Source organism: Carcharhinus amblyrhynchos, chromosome 32, assembly GCF_965287045.1.
Source record: "Carcharhinus amblyrhynchos chromosome 32, sCarAmb.v2.hapA, whole genome shotgun sequence".
Lineage (NCBI taxonomy): Eukaryota > Metazoa > Chordata > Chondrichthyes > Carcharhiniformes > Carcharhinidae > Carcharhinus > Carcharhinus amblyrhynchos.
This window is the reverse complement of record NC_137355.1, coordinates 13,953,758-13,976,765: the sequence shown is the minus strand read 5'-3', so window position 1 is coordinate 13,976,765 and position 23,008 is coordinate 13,953,758. Positions and strand designations below refer to the sequence as shown.

Here is a 23,008-nt window from a genome sequence, read left to right as displayed (position 1 = left end):
CCAGAAGGTGAAGCAAATGAAGCTTGGGTCTTAAGATTAATCTGACAACAGGACAAATTCGCATGTTATTTCTGACCATAATTAACTTAAATTTTAATGTTGAATTAACAAGGGTTTTTTTGATTGCAGCGTAAGTGATCAGATGTGTTCATATCTCACCTTTATCTTTTGCTGAGTAGCTTCATTAGCTGAAGAGACATTTGATAAAGCGAAGGCAGACTGGTGGGACACAACAACAGACAAATGCTGGAAAATCTCAGCAGGTCTGATGGCATCTGTGGGGAGAGAGAATAGAGCCAACGTTTCGAGCCTGGATGGCCCTTTGTGAGCTGACGAAAGATCATCCAGACTTGAAACGCTGGCTCTATTCTCTCTCTCTCCCCACCGAAGCCATCAGAGCCGCTGAGATTTTCCAGCATTTTTCTGTTTTTGTTTCAGATTTCAACATCCGCTTTTGTGCACACCTGTGTAAGTTTGTAATGGAGTCAATGTGCTGTGTACGTAGCTAGCAAAAATGCATCTCAGCCTTTTGGCTAAGATCAAGCCCGAGATCAGGTGTAATGCTTGTTATTGTCAGCCTGGATCTAGTGGACGGAACCTTTCCATCCCACCCACTGCAGGCGGGCAGGCAGGACAGAAATGTTGTGGGACCGACCATTTAAAGGCCCATTGACCATTTCTGGTCTTGGAGCACACCTGCACGGCTGGAAAATCCCACCTCGTTTGTCTCTTTTGTGGGGACCGTAGATTGGATTCAATTTGTATCTGAATTGGATTTTAGGGCAAAAAAGGAGATGGATTAAGTGGTTAGCATTGTTGCCTCACATCACCAGAGCCCGGGTGTGATTCCACCTCAGGTCCTTGTCTGTGCAGAGTCTGCATGTTCTCCCCTGTGTCTGCGTGGGTTTCCTCTGGGTGCTCCGGTTTCCTCCCACAGACCAAAGATGTGCAGGTTGGGTGGAATGTTAAATTATCCCTTAGTGTCCAAAGATGTGTATGCTAGGTGGGTTGGCCATGCTAAATTGTCTCTTAGAGTCCAAAGATATGCAGGTTAAGAGGATTAGCTGTGGTATAGGTGGAGACTTATGGGGCTGGAGAGGAAAGAGGGCCTTGGCAAGATACTCTGTTGGAGAGTTAGTGCAGACTCACTGGGCTAACTGGCCTCTTCTGTACTGTAGAGATTCCATGATTCTACGAAAGGAATAAAATTATTTGTTTTTATATAAAAACCGTTGGCTTACTGGGAAGCAGAAGGCTTCCTGCAGCTAACTAGATGAGCCCGGACCTGCAAAAAAAAGAGCTTGAGCAATCAAACGGGAATGGGAGAAGAAAACTCAAGAGTAGTAAGTTGCTGCCTCACAGCTCCGGTGACCCAGGTTTAATTCCAACCTTTTGCACGGTCTCCCCATGTCTGTGTGGGTTTCCTCCGGGTGCTCTGGTTCCTCCCACATTCCAAGGATGTGTGGGTAGATGGATTGGCCACGCTAAACTGCCTCTTAGTGTCAGGGAGACTGGCAGGGTAAATACTTGGGGCTACAGTGTAGAGTCTGGGTGAGATTGTGGTCGGTGCAGACACAATGGGCCGAATGGCCCCCTTCTGCACTGTAGGGATTCTAATTCAGGTAGCCCCCTTCCAGTACTCCTTCCTTCAGGAAAAAGATACAAAAGTCACGTACCGACTGATTCAAAAACAGCTTCTTCCCTGCTGCTGTCAGACTTTTGAATGGACCTACCTTGCATTAAATTGATCTTTCTCTACACCCTAGCTATTTCTGTGACACTACATTCTGCACTCTCTCATTTCCTTCTCCATGAAAGGTATGCTTTGTCTGTGTAGTGTGCAAGCAACAATAATTTTCACCGTATGATAGTACATGTGACAATAACAAATCAAATCCAATCAAAATCAAAGTACAGAATGGGAATAGGCAGCAAGCAGAAAAGTGAAAGTTTGCTTTTATAAAGAAGGAGAGGTTGACACTGATCTTATTCAGCGGTGTCAGGCAATTGCCTGCCCTTGAGAAGGTGGGTCATTTGAACAGTGATGGAAGAACCCTTTGTGAACTTCTTGCACATGCTTGATGGTGACCTTTCCAGGAAGAATTGGTCCGTCACCTAAGGGTTCCTTTTGATGCACAGTGTTTCACAGATAAAACAATGGGTGGTGGAAAATTCCCACGAGCTGAGGCTTGACCCCACCACTGACAACCTCAATGCACATCTCACTTGCTTTGTAACTGGGATGAATGCAGCAAGGATGAACAGTGGAAATTGATCCCACCTATTCATGGTGAAAGGCTCGTGTGAACAGCAGTTACTGAGATAGAATGGATTACACTACTTCCATATCAATCATAGAATCCCTATAGTGCAGAAGGAAGCTATTCCTTAGGCATGGTGGCACAGTGGTTAGCACTGCTGCCTCACAGCACTAGGGACCTGGGTTCGATTCCCAGCTTCATCACTGGCTGTGCGAAGTTTGCACATTCTCCCTGTGTCTGTGTGGCTTTTCTCCGGGTGCTCCTGTTTCGTCCCACAGTCCAAGAGGCGTGATGGCTAGACGCATTGGCTGTGCTAAATTCTCCCTCAGTGTACCTGAACAGGTGCTGGAGTGTGGTGACTAGAGGATTTTCATTGTAACTTCATTGCAGTGTTGATGCAAGCCTACTTGTGACAGTAATAAATAAACCTTAACATTTGGCCCATCGAGACCACAATTCCACCCAGGCCCTATCCCCGCAAACCTACTTATTTACCTTAATAACCCCCTGACGCTAAGGGGCAATTTAGCGTGGCCAATCAACCAAACCCGCACATTTTTGGAGTGAGGGAGGAAACCGGAACATTCGGAGGAAACCCATGCAAACACAGGGAGAAAGTGCAGACTCCACATAGACAGTGACCCAAGCCAGGGATCGAACCCGGGTCCCGGGCTCTGTGAGGCCGCAGTGCTAACCACTGTGCTTTTCAGGGTTCTCAACCTTTATTTCCATAGATAACCCTGTATTTTTTTAACCACACAGAGGCTGCTATCAGTGAAAATGAAAACAAAAGTACTGTGGTTGCTGGAACTGCTGAATACAAAATTGAATGTCCTCAGTATTTTCTTATTTTTGGACACACTGTGAAAGCCTCTGACTTGGGGCCCTGCTTTTTCTCCATGGGCAGGCAGCTTGCATCTTAATAGCCATGACTTACCCGAGTCTGCACCAACTTGTGAGCTGTCTGTTTATTTCATTGTGCGGCACATTTCGCATCATTGCATGACTACAATCTCTCTCACGCACAGACACACACACACACACACACACACACACACACACACACACGTGGGAATTCACTCCTCACCTCAACATCTGTGCAGGCGAGAGAATGTGCATTTATGTAGCGCCTTTCATCTCACAGAATCCCTACAGTGCAGAAAATGACCTCTCAGCCCATCAAGCCTGCGCCAACCACAATCCCAGCCAGGCCCTGTCCCCAGGACTCCTCTGAGGCCAACTTCTGAAATGCAGTTTTGGTTGTTGGAAATATAGAGTCCTTACAGTGCAGGAGGAGGCCATTTGGCCTATCAGGCCTTTTTCAAAATTCATTCATGGGACACGCGCATCACTCGTTGAGCCAGCATTTATTGCCCGTCCCTATTTGCCCAAGGGCAGTTGAGATATAAATTGTGGCTTTGGAGTCACAATTTAGGTCAGACCAGGTAAAGACAGCAGATTTCCTTCCCTAAAGGCATTAGTGAATCTGCACCGACAACAATCCCACCCCAGCCCTGAGCCCATCTATTTATCCTGCTAGTCTCCCTGACACCTAAGACGCAATTTAGCATGATCAACCCACCTAACCCGCACATCTTTGGAGTGTGGGAGGAAACCAGAGCATTCAGAGGAAACCCATGCAGACATGGGGAGAACAGACAAACTCTACACAGACAATGACCCAAGCCAGAATCAAAGCCGGGTCCCTGATGTTGTGAGGCAGCAGTGCTAACCAAGCCAACACAGCAAGCTCCCATGAATAGCAATATCAGAATGGCCGAAAATCCTTTTTTTGTTTGTTTATGGTGTTGACTGGGGATAAATACAAGCCAGGACACAGGATAGCTCCCCTCTTCCTCTTCGAAATAATGCAATGGGACCCTTTACACCTGAGGGACCTTGGTTTAGCATCTCATGCAAATGATGGCACCTCTGGCAGTACAGCACTCCCTCAGCACTGCACTGAAGTGTTTGCCTAGATTGTGCTCAAGTCCCTCCCATGGGAGAGGAACAAAGTGAAGGATTAATGTTCTTCCATCAGGTGTTGACGAAGCTTTGGACAAGTTCTATAAAGGACAAATAGCAGTGTCTGGATGAATTTAGTGAAAGCTAATGACTGCATATTTATAGAATCATACAGTATAGAAGGAGCCCTTCGGCCCATCAAGTCTGCACCAACATGAGAGCCATCTGAACTCCCACCTAATCCCACCTGACAGCACCTGGCCCATTGCCATGAAATTTGATAGAATGATCTATTGCTTTTGACAATTTACACATTTGACCCAAAAGACCGACCCACACAGTGCAGAAGAGACCATTCAGCCCATCGTGCCTGTACCGATTCTCCAGAAGAGCATCCCACAAAGGCCCTCCCCCTGTAACCTTACCCAACTAACCTATACACATTTGAACACTAAGGGGCAATTTAGCATGGCAAATCCACCTAATCTGCACACCTTGGGACATTAAGGGGCAATTCGGATGGCCAATCTACCTACCCTGCACATCTTTGGGTACTAAGGGTCGACTTAGCAAGGCCAACCCACCCACGTGGCACATCCTGGGACATTAAGGGGCAATTTAGGACAGCAATCCACCTAATCTGCACACCTTAGGACACTAAGGGCAACGTAGCATGGCCAATCCACCTAACCTGCACATCTTTGGACTGGAATAACTGGCAAGATAAAAAGCAGGAGCTTACTTTCTCCTAATTTAATTTGAGTTTGTCTATTTGGTTTGAACTGAAAATAGTTCAAGAGCTTGTGTTAGAAATGGTCAGTTCTAGAACTTTCTAGGTGGCAGTAATAGTGAAGATGGCCTCCCAAGTGAAAAGCAAAAAAGAAAAAAAAGCAGGAGCTTGGATGTGTATGTCATATTTTCTCCAAAGCAGTGATCTACATCTGTAACACAGCCACTGTTATTCAGTTGGCAACCACAGAAGGGTTTCACAGACAGTAAATGCGACTACTGGCCAATTAGTGACTGGATTGTGGTAGTTCAGAATGTGCAATCCAAAAAGTTGGCGGAAGTGAATTCAATTGTAACTTTCAAAAGAGAATTGTATGTATACTTGGAACGGAGAAATTGGAAGAGCTATGGGGAAAGAACAGGAGTTGGACCGATGGGATAGCTCTTTCAAAGGGCTAGCACAGATAAGACGGGCCGAATAGCCACCCTCCTTTCTGTATGGTTCTGTGTTTTTGGTTGAGGGGTGAACATCGGCCAAGGCCAACTCACTGTGTTTCTTTAAATAGCACCAAGGCAGTCTTGGCAAGCCTCCGAATTAAGCTGGATTTCAGTTTGGCATCCAACCTGACACAGAATCCCTCTGACAGTGCAACTCTCCCTCACTAGGTTGCTCGTGCATAGTAGTCAGTTCATCATGGCTCCGTTCCCTCTCTATTAGTTCACAAGAGACCCGTGACAGTTTTTAAGATGACATTTAGGAGAGGCTTCCTTAGAACTGTTACATACTGCAAAAGGCTCCTAATAATAATAGTTTAATAACAGTTAGTTTATTAGTCACAAGTAAGGCTTACATTTACACTGGAATGAAGTTACTGTGAAATTACCCTAGTCGCCACACTTTGACATCTGTTTGGGTCAATGCACCACCTAACCAGCATGTCTTTCAGACTGTGGGAGGAAACCTGGAGGAAACCCACGCAGACACAGGGAGAACATGCAAACTCCACACAGAGAGTGACCCAAGCTGGGAATCGAACCTGGGTCCCTGGTGCTGTGAGGCAGCAGTGCTAACCACTGTGCCGCCCTGTGCAACATGTTCCCATTTAACTACCATTCAAGTACTAAAATGAAACCTTCGTCAAACTTCACCTTGCTGTCTTACTTGAAAACAAATCTGCACAGTCGGAGTGGGGATGTTGTTTCTGAGTCAGCACTATTCTCTCCAATTAGACACGATGTCATGGTATTCCCAAGGGATCTATAGTACCATGTTGCAAACACAAAATGCGCATACCAAAACGCCTTGAGTCGGAAATCTAAACCGCACAACACTGGCATACAAAGAGCAAGTTTAGCCTGTGGGGGTTTAATGGACCTCAAATAGTTCCGATTTATATTTTATAAACTGAGAGATCGCCAAGGGATAGATTTTTTTAACCCAAAGAGAGAAAACACTAAAATATCTCAGCAGGTCTGGCAGCATCAGCAAAGAGAAAAAAGAGCTGACGTTTCGAGTCCAGACAACCCTTTGTCAAAGCCCAATGCAGCTTAATGTCTCTTTGGTTTCAGATTCCAGCATCCGCAGTAATTTGCTTTTATCCACTATTTTGATTTTTTTTGCTTTATTACTCCGTTTTCAAATGTTCCCCCCATTTTTATCCCACCTATCACAATCCACACATCATTCCCCAGCTGAATGTCTCTCGTATAATTTTCCCTCAGATTCCCTCCCTCAGTCACTTTAATAAAAAAAATCCCAAAACAGCAGCCAGGATTTGGGGACCAGCCTTAAATCGGGATAGATGCATTGGCCATGCTAAATTGCCCTTTAAGTGTCCCGGGATGCATAAATTAGAGGGATTAGTGGGGTAAATGTGAGAGGTTACGGGGATAACCCTAGGTGGGTTGTCGGTGCAGACTTGATGGGCTGAATGGCCTCCTTATGCACTGTAGAGTTTCAATGACTCTAAATCCCTTTGCTGAAAAGCTCCGTTTAATGTCTCCACCGCCTACAAAACAAGTGATTTTGCTTTATGTAGAATTGCAAGATTCAGATAGGGTGCCACAGTGATTAGCACTGTTGCCTCACAGTGCCAGGGACCTGGGTTGGATTGCCAGCTTGGGTGACTGTCTATGTGGAGTTTCCATATTCTCCCCACATCTGTGTGGGGTTTCCTTCAGGTGCTGCGGTGTTTTTCCACGGTGCAAAGATGTGTGGGTTAGGTGCATTGGCCATGGTAAAATTGCACCTTAATGTCCAAAAATGTGTAGATTAGGGGGATTAGCAGAGTAAATGCATGGGGTTATGTGGATAGGGCCTGGGGTAAGATATTTTTTAAAAAAATGGATGGGGTAAATTGCCTCCTTCTGCACTCTGTGAAATCCTCTCCCTTTCAAAAGCATTTTAGACTGGGGTGGGCCATGTAAAAATGTCAAAACCAAGATTGATAGATTTTTGGGATTAACGGTTATGGAAATAAAGACCGACTGAGTTAAGATACAGATCAACCATGACCTAACTGAATAGTGAAATAGGCTTGATTGGTTGAATTGCTTACTCTTGCTCCTGTGTTCCACCAATACATATCCTACCATCAAAGACTTTCAGGCCTACTGGGCCTGAAACTCTTTGATGGGGGATTATCTTTCAGTTCTATGAGGTGGTGTTTTTGTTGTTCCTTTTCTCACTTCCTGATGTTCTAAACACAAGAGTTGCATTAGCTTCCTCTCTAACACCACGCTTTGTCAAAGTAAAGAGATACAGGAACCATACCCCCCCCACCCCCCAATGATTGCCAAATGCTAAACTTCAGTCAATCCTCCCTTGATAATTCAGCGCAATGAGTTGAATTGGTGACATTTGCTAAATTACCGTGGCAAACTTAATACACATTTATAACCCATCTCCCATCTGTAAAATATTCACTCTAAAATATATACTTTTCAATGGACTTAAAATATAATATTCATCAAATGCTTCACTAGTCAGGGCATTGAATGTTCAGGGTGCATGGGGGTCCTTGATTATGCTGGCTGCTTTTCCAAGGCAGCGGGAAGTGTAGACAGATGGAGGCTTCTTGATGGTTTGTGGACCTTGTTGGCAATTTCTGGTCTTGGGACGATAATGATTGGAAAATTCCACAGTTTCTCTCTACTCCTTTCCCTTAATACCTTGAAAGCTTCAACCAAAACTGTTCTAATGTTTTGTTCTCTTACTCAACCATTTTCATCAGTGCATTATGTGCATGATGTAGCTCAGTGTGACAAAATACCAGGCAAATCTGTGGTGCTTCATTTATCTTATTGTCGCTTGCTAATGGATTTTGCTCAAACAGACTGGTTGCCAAACATGCAGACACAACAAAAAGTAATTTGTTCGTTGAAAAATGCTTTGAAATGTCACAAAACCATGAAAAACACAAGTTCTTCCCTGCTATTATTGATTTAATTGCAAGCTTCAAGAAGCACTCAAATCCCTACGTTGCTGACAAGCCCTATCCCCTGTGTTGGAGTAAACCCGACATTAAAAGATCCAAGATGGTTACCTGGCACAAAATGGACTCTATGAGAAGACATTAAGATGTGCTGACTTAGGCACAGACATTGCACAACGAGTTAAATCCTGTTGGCATCTAGTTACTACAGGAAATAAGTCAGACCTTGAGGCCCAGATGATCACCTTAGCTTGAGATAAGGCAGAACTAAAACAATTTTGTTAACAAGATCAGTCGTTGAAAGAAGGGCATAAATGTATAACAATGTGTAACTGTTAGTGTCTGTACTTGTCTACTGTATGTATAACAGATGTGCTAACTGCTAATGTCCATACTTATCCATTATTTGAAAATGTAAAAACAGGAGCTCAGCTGCCATTTTAAAGTTGAGGAGACTGCGGGCACTGTGCTTCTCCCAAAGCTTTGCCCAATAAACTGCATGTTGAATCTTTAAATCTGACTCCAAGTAATGATTTTCCCACAACACCCGTAACCCCACGTATTTACCCTGCTAATCCCCCAACACTACGAGTGGCAATTTATCATGGCCAAGTCATCTAACCTGCACATCTTTAGAACGTGGGAAGAAACCGGAGGAAACCCATGCTGATGCGGGGGGCACGTGCAGACTCCACACAGTTAGTAACCCAGGGTTAGAATCGAACCCAGCCCTCCGAAAGAGCAACGTATAATTTTGACTGGAGTAATTTATCACTCAACTTGAGATGTAGATATATGTGTGTGTGTGATGGGGGGAGGGGGGAGGAGAAATGTCACTTAAGATAAAGCAGCATTGTTGGAAAGCCTTTTTGTGTGATTTTTGAGCAAGTGAAACCAACAGGATGTTGATAAGAGTAATGTTTGGGGGAGGGTTAGTGGGAAAGATTTAAGTTCAAAACAACCAAACAGAGTGGTCAACCCCACTTAAACTGATGCATTTGTCTTAAAGAGTGGAAAATAACACACAAATATATCGCATTTTAAACAAAGGGGCCATTCCTAGTATTAAAGAGGTTAACTGAGCAAATAAAAGATTATTGTTATACTTGTTATTGTTATAGATGTAATTGTTGTACTTGTTGTTGCTGTAGATTTTGGTGTTGTACTTGTTGTTGTACTTGCTGCCACCTGAGCCTGGTCACGTGCACTTCACTGCACTGGCTGATAACTGCGTCACCCCTCCTCTGCAGCCAAAATCCATCCGCCAAAAGACCGAGTCCCTCCGCTTTCCCAACAGTTGGTAGCTTCTTTTTCGACCCCAAACCACGCCTCTCCCCCGCGGTGGGTAGGGTGTCGACAGGTACAAGGCGGGTGTGTGGGTGGACCAAAATTACGGGGTAGGGGGCTCCCGCTGGCATTCGGTCCTCCGAGAGTGAAGCGGTCGGTCCTCCGGCGGAGCGGTCCACAAGAGTGGAGCGAGGTGAAGGGCGGGGAGAGCTGAGCGGACGGATACGGGACGGCCGGTCCTCTCACTGTGAAGCGGTCAGTCCTGTCCTCCGGCGGAGCGGCACGCGCGAGCGGTAGTGGGCGGGGCGGTCGGGCAGCGAGCGAGGTTGTTGGTGGCGGATGGATACGGGGGAGGATGGCCGGTCCTCCCAAGGTGAGGCGGCTGGTCCTCCGGCGGAGGGCGACGCAGGCAGCTGACGGAGAGAGTGAGTGCGGAGGCTGGGCGCAGTTTATATGAGGAGGCGGCGGCGCGGCTAGGCGGGCGTCTTGTCGGAGGATCTGGTCTAATCTCGGTCAGGTTTGTTGGAAGCGCGGCGGGGATTTTTTTTTTGGGGGGGGGGAGAGGATTCAGGGGGCTTTCCAACCCCCTTAGTGATTTTTTTTGGGAGGGGGGCACTCCAGTGCCTGCCCAGGGAGGCTGCGGACAGGCATCCCCAGAGGCCCCTTTCCCAATGCCCTCTTAGAGCCCAACAAACCCTTCAGAATCAACCCCCCCACCCCATGGGGCTCCTTCCTCTCTCAAAATCCCTTTAATTCTATTTCTCTAACCCTCCCCTTAGAAAAATCTTTCTCCCTTTATCATTTTCATGAATTCAATCTTTTCTCCCCCTTTTCTGTAAATCAATCTCTTTCCAAATTTTCTTAAATTTCGTCCCTTTCCCCTTAATTTTCTCAAATTTAATCTTTTCTCCTCCCAAAAAAAGCTTGAATTTCTATCTCTTCCTGAATGCCATCTTTTCCTCTTTAAAAATTTTTTCACATTCAATTTCTTCCCCCTCCTTTATAATTTCTTTAGTTCCATCTCTCCTCCCCTCCTCCGAAAAAATGTTGAATTTCTATCTCTTCCTGAATTCCATCTCTCTTCCTAATAATTTTCTAAAATTCAAATTTCTACCCCCCCATTATTTTCTGTATTTCAACCTATCTTCCAGCTCCCCTTTTAATTTTCTTGAATTCCTTTTCCCCTATGATTACTAAATTCCATCTCTTTTCCCCCCCCATAATTAAATTAAAAAATTCTTCCCTTTTGTCTTCTGGAATTAAATCCTCCTTTCTCCTTCACCGTTATAATTTTCTTAAATTCCATCTCTTTTTTCCCCTTCCTCTCCTTATAAATTTATTGAATTCAATCTTTTTTCCCCTTCATAATTTCCTTACATTCCATCTCGCCCTCTTAATTTTCAATTTCTTTCCCCTTATACTTTTGTTAATTCCATCTCTTCCCCTATTTTGAATTCAATCTCTTCTCCTTCCCCCTCCCCCAGTTAAAATTGCCATGGCATTCCTTCTGTCATTTCCCCCTCTTAAAATTGCCCCCAATTCCTTCTCTCGTCGCCTCTTAATAATTGCCCTTTTTAATGCTTCCCTTGCCCTTAATCAATGCCCTTTCTTCCTCCTCCCCCCCTCTGAAGGACGCTGCCTTTCTTGCGACCTCTCATCATGCGGCACTATCCGAGCACGTAGGCTGCCATCCTTGAATGCAGCATTCAAGTTTGAAATTATAAAATGCCCTTCTTTTTTAAAAAAAATACAATTCGGAATGGCGGTTGGACTTGGGGCGTGTTTTATTGTTGATCCGCATTAAATGCTCTTAATAGAGTTGCGGCCTGTTGTCCCAGGCAGGGGACAGATGGGATGAAATGTACTCTATACTGTGTGCCCTTGAAAATATGTGCATGTTTACTTGTGTTGTACATGTGTTTATTTCGGATGGAAATTGCATCTAGACTCTGGGACTTGGATTTCCCTCCATCTGGTCCTCTGAAGTAGTTAACTGTCACTTTCAAAACTTTGCATCTACAAGATTACTACTTGAGTTAGTTTTGATCTCCAGTAACTAGAATCCTTCTTTCATGGAGGAAAGACACATATCCTTGGCCCCTGTATGCTGAAGGAGGCAGTAATGATTCCTCGTGGCCAGCAATGTGATACCTGGCGTTCATGTGGCGAAGCCTTCATCCAGTGTACCCCTTGATATCGAATTATCCAGTAGAGAGAAAGAGATCTCTACCTTAACCTTTCCGAGTATTTAGTGTCTCTGATGTCTTGTAACTTAACCCAGAGGAGCTTTTAATGACCTGGAGTGGCCCAAAAGAGTTCGTGTTAATTCTGGAAACTCTTTGTTCTGAACGGAAATGTGTCGCAGTCCGAATTCTTTACCGAACAAAGATTAGTTTTCGCACAGAATGAGACAATCCAACAGCAATGCGCCTAATCCCCATCTCCCCCAATCCTGCATCATTTTCTCCTCTGGGTATTTTTTTTTAAAAATTCCCAGTTCCCCTTGTGAAAACCACGATTTGAGGCTGCACCCCCATTCTTTTTGAAATTTAAACCTCGCACATGGGGGTTGTCTGTTCCAAGAGCCTGCCTTTCCCCGGGGGTCGCTCCATCTCACTAAACTAAAATTGGCATTCGAGAGAAAATGCTGGATGATCTCAGCAGGTCTGGCGGCATCTGTAAGGGGATAACAGAACCGACATTTCGAGTCCGGATGACCCTCGAAGAAGGCTTTGATGCAGCCAGACTGGCTTGAGATTTTTCAGCAGATTCCAGCATCCGCCCCCTCTTTTTTATGGGGGAGAGGGGGGGCGAGGGAGAGAAATTAAGGGGAAAGGGGATGGAATTTAAGAAAATTTTAGAGATTGACTTACAGAAAAGGGGAGGAAAAAAATTGAATTCATGAACACTGAGGAAGAAAAGATGTTGGGTTTCAGATTCCAGCATCCGCAGTGGTTTGTTTTTATTATTCTAAAATGTTGTATTCCCATCTTTTAAAATCTGGGATTATAAAGGCCAGTCTTTCCCCGGGGGTTAGATTAAAATCTTGCCCTCCCCAGTTTAAAATTTGGTAAAGAATAAATAAATTTTCTTCTCTTCAGAAGGCGGAGTCTAGTGTCCTCCGGCAGAGGGAGTTTGCAATGTGGCTTTGCTTGAATGTGGGGACAGCAGAACACGTCCCTTAAAATAAATCAGTGGGACGTTCTGCTGCATGATGCTGCATTTTGTATCTTGTGTGGGGATGGAAAGGAGTTTGTAAATGTTTCACCCACTTGACGTGTGAAGTCTATTGCAACAGTCACCGTGCCTGTGTATGCCATGGCGCATTCTCCTATTGCATTCCGCTTCATCGCTCAAGAGAAGCGGTTCCATTCATTCTCCATCCCACGTTTAAATGTCACAACGCACATTTTGCTTTTCGATCGCGTCATTTGAGGTTCCGGGTTTCTCGCCACGTTTTGGCATTGGTATCTTTTTTTCTCTCTCCAGCAATCTTTCGGAATGATTAACTCTCTTTTTCCTGCCTGTCTCTTAACCGCATTTTCATTTCTAATTCCTTCCGCACTGAGTGAGTCAGGGTATGGGGGATGCGAGGCAGCCTGCACGTACACTCGGTGCTACTGGGACGTGACTGCCACAGCACCCAGATTAATATTGCAGAGAAAAAGAGAGCATCTCTAATCCCCACATCCAGTCAGATCCAACCTTTCCTTGCCCTGTATTTTTTAAAAAATCTTTTTTGGATTTAAGGTTTATTTGCACATTTACATTTCAATGAAATTAATGCTGCAATTAAAAAGAAACAGAATATTTCAGATGCTGGAAATCCAAAATGTTGGATACATTATCTTGAGAGCAATATTAACATTTCACATTTACCAGTTGGCATTTTCCCAGTGGTGTCTTTAATCCAGAACTGCTACAAATCAATGACCTTGCTATGTCCTTGCTATTTAAATATAGCAATTTATAGATACTGGCAAACCTGCTTGAGTTTTTCTAGCATCCTTGATTCTTGTTTCAGATTTCAGCATCTGCAATATTTGGCTTGCATTAGAAATTTCTCCATAGAACCATCAGTGTCTTAATAGAACGACTATAGTACAGGAGGAGGCCATTTGGCCCATCAAGTCTGCACTGATCTTTGTTTGCAGGTGTGGCAATTCATTTTGTGTTTCCCCTTCTTTCATTTTTGCCCTCTTTGACCAGCGTGCCACCCCCCCCCACACCACCACCACCAGTATCAGAAAACAACTCTTTGCAAAGAATCATAGAATCCCTACACTGCAGAAGGAGGCCATTTGACCCATCGAATCTGCACCAACCATCGTCCTACCCAGCCCCATCCCCGTCAACATCGTGTTTTAAACAGAATTTCGTTTAGAATAATACTTGCCTGTGGTGACAAATACTGCGCAGAATTTTCCACTTTCCCTGAGAGCTCGGAAGCCCAAAAACAGAGCTTTCTGTCATATCTGATTAGTCCATGTTTGCCAATGTACGCAATTTATTGCCAATCTTGTATTTACTGAGGTAAAATGTCAAGCATTTTTTGTCCATTTTTAAAATGTTAAAAGAAGCATTCAGATGAACATTTGAAATACTGCAGATTACAAGACTAAGTGCTGATAGAAAGGATTAGAATAGATAGGTGTTTGGACCATAAGATAAAGGAGCAGGATTAGGCCATTCAGCCCATTGAGTCTGTCCTGCCATTCAATCATGGCTGATAAGTTTCTCAACCCCATTTTCCTGCCCCCCCCCCCCCCCCGGCCCTATAACCTTTCATCTCCTTCCCAGTCAACAATCTATCCATCTCAAATGTGCTCCATGATGTGACCTCCCCAGCCTTTTGTGACGATGCATTTCATCAATTCTCTGCCCTCTGGCTAAAGAAATTCTTCCTTATCTCAATTCTAAAGGGTTATCCACTTTACTCTGAGGTTGTGTCTTCAGATTCTAGTCTCCCCTACTAATAGAAACATCTTCCTCCACGTCCACTGTCCAGGCCTTTCATTACTCTAAGTTTCAATGATATCCCCTTTTCACCCTTCTAAACTCTTGAGTACAGACCCAGAGTCCTCAAATGTCAAGCTTTTCATTCCCTGCTTGATGGCCAGCACAGACATGGGCTGAAGGGCTTCTTCCTGTGCTGTAAGGCTCTGACTATGACTTGAGCTTTATGTATTGTAATAATTGCCTAAGGGATAAAATGAATGTGTTATTCCATGTTGCAATTACACTTTAAATTATTAAATCATGTACTGCTTGCAGTTGGGAATCTAGTATAAATGGCCTCTATTATCTTAAAACCCAGTGCAACCTGCTTTTATCAAAAATAGCCCCTTAATCTTGTGAGCGGTTTGTCCTTAAGAATGGCAACCTTCCAGTTAGGTGTTTTAGACCTAATTAGTAAATGGCATTTAATATTTCTGGGAACACTAATGAAGACTGATCATAGTGAATGTGGTTGATTACAGTATTGAAGTGGATTATAACTTTAAATTAGGCATTCTGGACCCATGTGTTGCTTAACCACAAATTTCACTTTTTGCACTTGTCACAATCTAGTTTTCACTCTTCCCAAAACCTCAAACTCTCAAGTTTGCCATTTTGCCTTGCTATTTTGACTTTCACCTTGCCAGATTTGATAACCCTGTTAGCTCCAACTGGTTTGTCCAGTTGTTGTATGTGCTATGTAGCTTTAGCCAGGGGCTACCCTTGGGAGTTTGTCACATCTGGTAGCTGAGGTCTTGGGCACTCTTTTCTTATGTACCTTCATAAATTGGTTTTGAGATCTAGAGGTGTATCATAGTATGGTGACACAGTGGTTAACACTGTTGCCTCACAGCACCAGGGACCTGAGTTCAATTCCTGGCTTGGGCCATTGTCTGTCAAGTTTGCACACTGTCTGCGTGGGTTTCCTCCCACAGTCCAAAAATGTGTGGGTTAGATGGATTGGCCATGCTTAATTTAGCCCTTAGTGTCAGGGGACTAGCTAGGCTAAATGCATGACAATAGGACCCAAGTGGGATTGTTGCTGGTGAGACTTGATGGACAGAATGGCCGCCACCTGCACTGATGTATGACTTGTCACCTTAATCGTGACCTTGATGGTTACCAGGTTGTGAAGCAGGAATGATTTCTGCTTGGTAGTTATCCAGATTGATAACTTGAAATCACAGAATCCCTACCATTGGAGAAGGAGGCCATTTGGCCCTTCACGTCTGCACTAACCACAATCCCACCCAAGTCCTATCCCCATAACCCCATGCATTTACCCTAGCTGACCCTAAGGGGCAATTTAGAATGGCCAATCTACCTAACCTGCATGTCTTTTGGACAGTGGGAGGAAACTGGAGTACCTGGAGGAAACCCACACAGACATGGGGAGAACATGCAAACTCCACACAAGCAGTGGCCTGAGGCCAGAATTGAACCCTGGTCTCTGCCAGCAGTGCTAGCTGTGCCACTGTGCTCTTCCTTTTTTGATAAGAAAGTAAGAAATGTAAGAGGCAGTTTGCTGTAATCCATACAACTATCTCTCTCTGCCACTAGTTTGGGCCTATAATCTTGTCCTAGTGAGTAGAGCCCTCTACCATTGTTAGCAGCCTTAAAATTAGGTACTGAGATAGGAGGATCAGACCTTGAATGTTGCCTGAAACAGTCGCACAAGTGGACCATCGGGTCCAATCAGTCAAAGATAGTGTTTACTCCTATTCAGCAGTCTAATCAAGGAGCTTATTCTGCACATCCATTTCTCATACACTTGTGTAGCTTCCCTTTAAATTCCCATCTGTCTCAGCTGTTCTGGTAGGATAGCACTTTCTTTGCACATTGGCTGTTTCACGATAGTGGAACATGGGTTCTATTCCTGTGCAGGCTGAGGCTATTCATAAAGGCCTTGCTTTCTCAAGCTTGCCCCTGGCCTGAGGTGTGGTGATGCCCAGATTAAATAACCACCAGTCAGCTCTTCCACCCCTTCAAAAAAAAACATTATGGTTATTTGGAAGTGTGGTACCTTAACCTTACTGTCTCTGTAGAGAAGTTTATTTTCCCTCTATCAAAACGTTTAATAATTTTGACTGCCAACTACCTCTTCAGTCAAGCTTTCTTTAATAGAGGGAAAAAAAAGACAGAATCTGTTCCTCCTTTGCTGGTGGGTATAACTCCACAATTAAGTTAGATAAGATTTCCTGTTGATGAAATATACTTTCTCAGATTAGTTGTTTCTGCTGCCACTTGTGGGAAGAGAGAGTATGGTTCCTTTTTTTGCCCCGGTCGTGGTTTGGGAGGGAGTACTGGGGGTGGCCCCAGTAGACAAATGCAGTGATGTAGTAAGAATGAGCTGTATGGAAAGTCCTGAATTGATAGCTCATGCTGCTAGCTGATATAGAACATAGAACATAGAACATTACAGCGCAGAACAGGCCCTTCGGCCCACGATGTTGCGCCGACCAGTTACAAAAACAATGACCCACTAGCCTATACCAATCCCTTTTCGTCCATAAACCTATCCAGAGATCTCTTAAACGCCCCCAAACTAGACGCATTTACAACTGCAGCAGGCAGGGCATTCCAATCCCTCACCACCCGCTGGGTAAAGAACCTACCCCTGACATCCGTCCTGTAGCTACCCCCCCTTAATTTAAAGCCATGCCCCCTCGTGCTAGCTTTCTCCATCCGAGGAAAAAGGCTATCACTATCCACCCTATCTAAACCTCTAATCATCTTATATGTTTCAATAAGATCCCCTCTTAGCCGCCTTCTTTCCAACGAAAACAACCCTAGATCCCTCAGTCTCTCCTCATAGGACCTCCCCACCATACCAGGCAACATCCTAGTAAACCTCCTCTGCACCCTCTCCAACGCCTCCACATCCTTCTTGTAATGCGGGGACCAGAACTGCACACAGTACTCCAAGTGCGGCCGCACCAGAGTAGTGTACAGTTGCAACATTACACTGCGACTCCTAAATTCAATCCCCCTACCAATAAACGCCAAGACACCGTACGCCTTCTTGACAACCTTATCTACTTGATTCCCAACTTTCAGGGATCTATGTACACACACACCTAGATCCCTCTGTTCATCCACACTATTCAAAGTCCTCCCGTTAGCCCTATACTCGACACATCTGTTGCTCCTACCAAAGTGAATTACCTCACACTTCTCCGCATTAAATTCCATCCGCCACCTCTCGGCCCAGCTCTGCAACCTATCTAAGTCTCCCTGCAGACTATGACACCCTTCCTCACAATCTACCACACCTCCAACTTTGGTGTCATCAGCAAATTTACTAATCCACCCAACTATACCCTCATCCAGATCATTAATAAAAATTACAAACAACAGTGGCCCCAAAACAGATCCCTGAGGCACACCACTCGTAACTGCACTCCATGATGAATATTTACCATCCACCACCACCCTCTGTCTCCTATCTGATAGCCAATTCCTGATCCAACTTCCTAGATTACCCACAATCCCATACATCTGCATTTTCTGCAGAAGCCTACCATGGTGAACCTTATCGAACGCCTTACTAAAATCCATGTATACCACGTCAACTGCCTTACCCCCATCCACCTCTTTGGTCACCTTCTCAAAAAACTCAATAAGGTTAGTAAGGCACGACCTACCCGCTACAAAACCATGCTGACTATTTCTAATCAATTCATTACACTCCAAATAACTATAAATCCTATCCCTAATAATTTTTTCTAAAACCTTGCCCACAACAGAAGTAAGACTCACCGGTCTATAATTCCCGGCAAAGTCTCTGTTCCCCTTCTTAAACAATGGGACAACATTCGCTATCCTCCAATCCTCCGGGACTACACCAGAGACCAATGACGACCTGAAGATCTGAGCCAGAGGCTCTGCAATCACCTCTCTAGCCTCCCAGAGAATCCTAGGGTAGATCCCATCCGGACCAGGGGACTTATCTATTTTCAGCCCCTCAAGAATTTCCAGCACATCCTCTTTATCAACCGTAATACTGTCTATTTTACACCCCTGCAACCCAATGTCCTCCTCAGCTATATTCATGTCCCCCTGCGTGAACAGTAATCAGCAGGAGCTGATTACTAATCAGTGACGCACCTTCCCTTTGATCAATGTAATGTGTCCTGAAAGCTATAGCCCAAGAGGAAAACGGAAATTGCATTTAACCTTGGAAAGCAGAGGACGTGAAAGATGCAAACTGCTTCTCAGTCCACGAAGTAAGATTAAGTCCAGAAAGGTCTGACTCGAATATTGAAACCAGGTGGTAAGCACCACTGGGATCAGTGGGAAGAAGTTTGTTGTTCAGAGCCTTTTCTTTTAATTGAAGTCAGTCTAAATTGAAATCTTAAGTAAACTGTAAATAAAGCAGTTGATTGTGGAGATGTGCAGAGAAAGGACATTGAGTTTTATTATAGACTAGTGTCAGTAAATTATTGGGTCTTTAAGTAGTGGAAGGACTCTTACAGGCTCCCATATGCAACTTATTAATCATTGCCAATAAAAAGATGCAAAAAACTCCAAGGAGAAGAATGGTAATGTTTCCTTAGTTTATTATTAGATATAAAATTTCTAAATTCAGTATCGGTGGTACATTGTATAGAAAAGTGCTAACATTTTTGACTTTGATTCATTAGTTATTGATAAATATTATCATAGAATTCATATTGTACAGAATGTGACCATTCAGTCCATCAAGTCTGCACAAACTCATGCCCAGGCTTACCCTGTATCCCCATGTATTTACCCCGCTAATTCCCCCCAACCTACGTATCCTCGGACGCTAAAGGGCACTTTAGCACTGCCAATTCACCTAAGCTGCGTATGTTTGGACTTTGGGGGGGAAACCGGAGCAATTGGAGGAAACACATGCAAACCCTTCATGCAACATGTTCACTTGTTAAAACCCTGCATGTAACATGTTGCACTTGATCATCACTCTTGTCTTCACTGACCAACAAATGGCTCCTAACCCCTCTGCTCTATTCCAAGAAGTACATTTGTTAATCCCTTAATAAATCTGTCTGCTTCCAACCTGAACCGAAGTGGCCCTGGCCTTATTTTCCCTCCTCTAATTATTCATAACTGCTTCCTTTTCCATTAAGTCCATCTTCCTGAAATTCTTCCCAGCTCTTTTTCAATTTCAATACCTTCTGAAAGCCAGCACATCCTCAGACTAAGCTTTTGGTTAACTCAAGAATGGCTTGGCTTGGTATTCAGTTTTCTGGCTGCACATTTTAATCCTTCGCGTTAAGCATGATCTCTGAATACAAGTTGATTCAAACTTTTATCCTCTAATTTTCTTGCTGCACAAATATTTAACTTGGTTTTATTAGTGTTGGAAAGTATATCCCTTGTACTTGGACAATGGGCACCAACACTGGCAGCCCCGCCACAGAAACTGGTCTTACTGAATTTTCAATGTTCGTTTGTAATTTTGTTGTGAAATGCAGGCCTTAACTTCAGGAAGTTGCAAGACTTGATTACCAGTGTGCACTGCCAACTGATTAAAGCCATGATGTCTTCTATATTTACCAAGGCGTGTCAGTAAAAGGAGTTAGTGTGTCCTTGGTAAAGATTATCTTATGAGCGTAGCTTTTGCATAAGCTAGCCGCTTAACATATTCAGCTGCACTGTAGAGCTGTTATGACCTTTACAATTACAATTTCCGTCTTAAAAATTTGCCAGTCGGTTGTACACTAAACAGGTGGTCTTGATATTGTGAAGCCGGATATTACACACATTTGCAGGCAGTTTTTGTTAAGAATGACGTTATTAATGTGTATGTTGTGACAGCCTATTGAAGTGTGAATCTGGCACAGCCAGCAGTAACTACTTTGCCCTTGTTGAATGTCTTGAGGTCATGGTATAGTGATTTCACTGAAATAACTTGTCAATATAGCAGCCCTTTTGGCATGTCTAGTTCAAAATATGATGCTGAGAGTGACCAGATGATTGGTTGTTGAGGAAAGGAAAATTGTCTTGCAGACCAGGCTCACTTCCAATCTATGCAAAGGATTTTCAACTTTCATTTAAGCCACTTGAATAGTTAGGGCCATAATCTTAGCACCATTTTTAAATTTAAAGAACAACTTTTGAATACTCCCCTTCCTTGCAAGAAACCTACAGTACCAGGTTAAAGTCCAACAGGTTTATTTGTAATCATGAGCTTTTGAAGTGCTGTTCCTTCATCAGGTGATGAAGTTCTCCACACATCTGATGAAGGAATGGCGCTCTGAAAGCTCATAATTCTGAATGAACCTGTTGGACTTTAACCTGGTGTTGAGAGGCTTCTCACTGTGCCCACCCCAGTCCAACACCTTCACCTCCACATTACCACTTCCATGTCATTGACAGTCCTAGTGCCAGCATAAGTGTGCTGTATGTTTAAACTTGGAGAGCTGCTCTGTGGATGCCACTCTTAATTAAAACTCAGCTCCATTTCTAAATGCCTGGATGACATCAACAATCTCACTTCCTCATGTTTTCAATGTTGAGCGTTTCACAAATTTTTATTTCATAATCCTCTTTCAATGGACTTTGTGCACCTTTTGACTTGTTCTGCTTTCTAACACCTTCAGTGTATTACCATGTTCCATGGGCTTTCCAAGCGCAATCGAACAAAAATTGATAGCATATCGTAAAGGAAAAGATGCTGGGTGGTGTTTCCTAAATGCATCTCTGCATCAGCTAAGTATTTGTCTGTTTTCTCTCTACATCAGGATAGAATCTACTGCTACAATGCCAACCACAAAAGCTACTCCGCACGCAATGGGCACGGCGTTTGTTCAGCACCAGCAGCTGAGTGCTGCCATGGCCGACACCTTCCTGGAACATCTGTGTCTGTTAGATATTGATTCTGAAGCTACAATCGCACGGAACACCGGCATCATCTGTACCATTGGTAAGTATTGCAGAATAGCTACAAAATGCTTTAAGATTTGATAGCCTAGTGCGAAGTTGGTTCGGATCTTTGTATTTGACCGTTGCAGATTGAGTTTGCTGTTCTGAGGTGTAGTCACTGCAGCCCCTTTCTTCAATGCAGCCGTACATAATACGTGCTCTCCTTTTTACTGAGCATTTCTTTATTTGTGTAGCCAATGTATACTGTTCAAAAATATTGTGAAAAAAACATAGAATACCTACAGTGCAGAAGGAGGCCATTTGGCCCATCAGATCTGCACTGACTCCCTGACCGTATCTTTACCCGGGCCCTATCCCTGTAACCGCAAGTGTTTACCCCACTAATCTCCCTAACCTACATACCTTGGGACACTAAGGAGCAATTTAGCATCCACCTAACCTGCACATCTTTGGACTTTGGGAGGAAACTGGAGCACCTGGAGGAAACCCAGGCAGAAATGGGGAGAATGTGCAAACTCCGCACAGTTACCCAAGGTCAGAATTGAACCTGGGTCCCTGGCGCTGAGGCAGCAGCGCTCACCACTGCCAACTTGTTCCTTAATAATTTTGAGGACTTATTGTGATTTCCTAGGAATATAAAGTTCTACTGCTGATCTCCATCAGATCTGGTGGCCTAATTAAAACCACTTTTTTTTTTAAAGCATCACACTTGGTCATTATCTAATTGATTTCTTCTCTATTGCATGCTTATCTTTTTATTCATTGGTAGTTGCATTCCAAATTTATTGCAGTACATTTCCCAAGAGGATTGGCCACAATCTCCTGACTTCACCCTTTACCTCATCAACCTTCTTTGTTGAGAATTCCAATATATTTAGTAACAGTGCACTACCTCTCAAGCAGTCCCTTAGGATCCAGGCTGACTTGCTTTTATTCTGGTTTGGCAAGCTCTGTATTGATTAAATCCAGTGTGTGATAAGTAGACGGTTTCAAATGTGAGGCAGGTTGTAGCTGAAGATTTGGGTGGGTAAGTTTGAGATTTGATCACTCCCTCCAGTGCCTCAAACTTTGCCCCTGTACGCTCCTGACAAAGTCCCTGGATTTGATGCTTTCCCAAATGAGCCTTCTCCATTTTGGTCAAGTCACTAGCTGGGGTCTCATGAGAGTTGACTGGCTTGTTTGACTCTTCAGGACACGCTTGGAGGAAATTCCTAAAGCGTTTGTGCCATCTGAGTTCTGAGTGGAGCAGTTGCTTCAGGAGTCTGGTGTCAGGCATATGAGCAATGTCCTCTGTCATATATGAGTCACTTGTTTGAAGGAACTGTTGTAAATTCTGTTGTTTACATTCCCAGGGCCTGCCTCCAGATCCGTTGAAATGCTGAAGGAAATGATCAAAGCTGGAATGAATGTGGCACGAATGAATTTCTCGCATGGAACACATGAGGTATTAGTGTAATTCAACTG

At 44.0% G+C, this 23,008-nt stretch overlaps 2 protein-coding genes across 5 annotated transcripts in view; one reads left to right on the top strand and one right to left on the bottom strand.

Annotated features, from left to right (window-relative positions):
- Positions 1 to 9,519, bottom strand: part of LOC145360762 (protein mono-ADP-ribosyltransferase PARP6) — a 147,069-nt gene extending 137,550 nt beyond the window's left edge. Inside the window, exon 1 of the mRNA XM_080216167.1 lies at positions 9,496 to 9,519. The gene's annotated coding sequence lies outside the window, so the exon portion shown is untranslated. The remainder of the gene's footprint in view (positions 1 to 9,495) is intronic.
- Positions 1 to 23,008, top strand: part of pkma (pyruvate kinase M1/2a) — a 64,287-nt gene that overhangs the window by 10,610 nt on the left and 30,669 nt on the right. For 2 of the 4 annotated variants that reach the window (XM_080216178.1, XM_080216179.1), the window contains exons 2-3: positions 21,403 to 21,584; positions 22,897 to 22,988. In XM_080216178.1, the coding sequence (XP_080072304.1) occupies positions 21,403 to 21,584; positions 22,897 to 22,988 (274 nt within the window). Of the gene's footprint in view, positions 1 to 10,076; positions 10,194 to 21,402; positions 21,585 to 22,896; positions 22,989 to 23,008 lie in introns of those variants that run through there. The other 2 variants (XM_080216180.1, XM_080216181.1) reach the window with 2 other exon arrangements.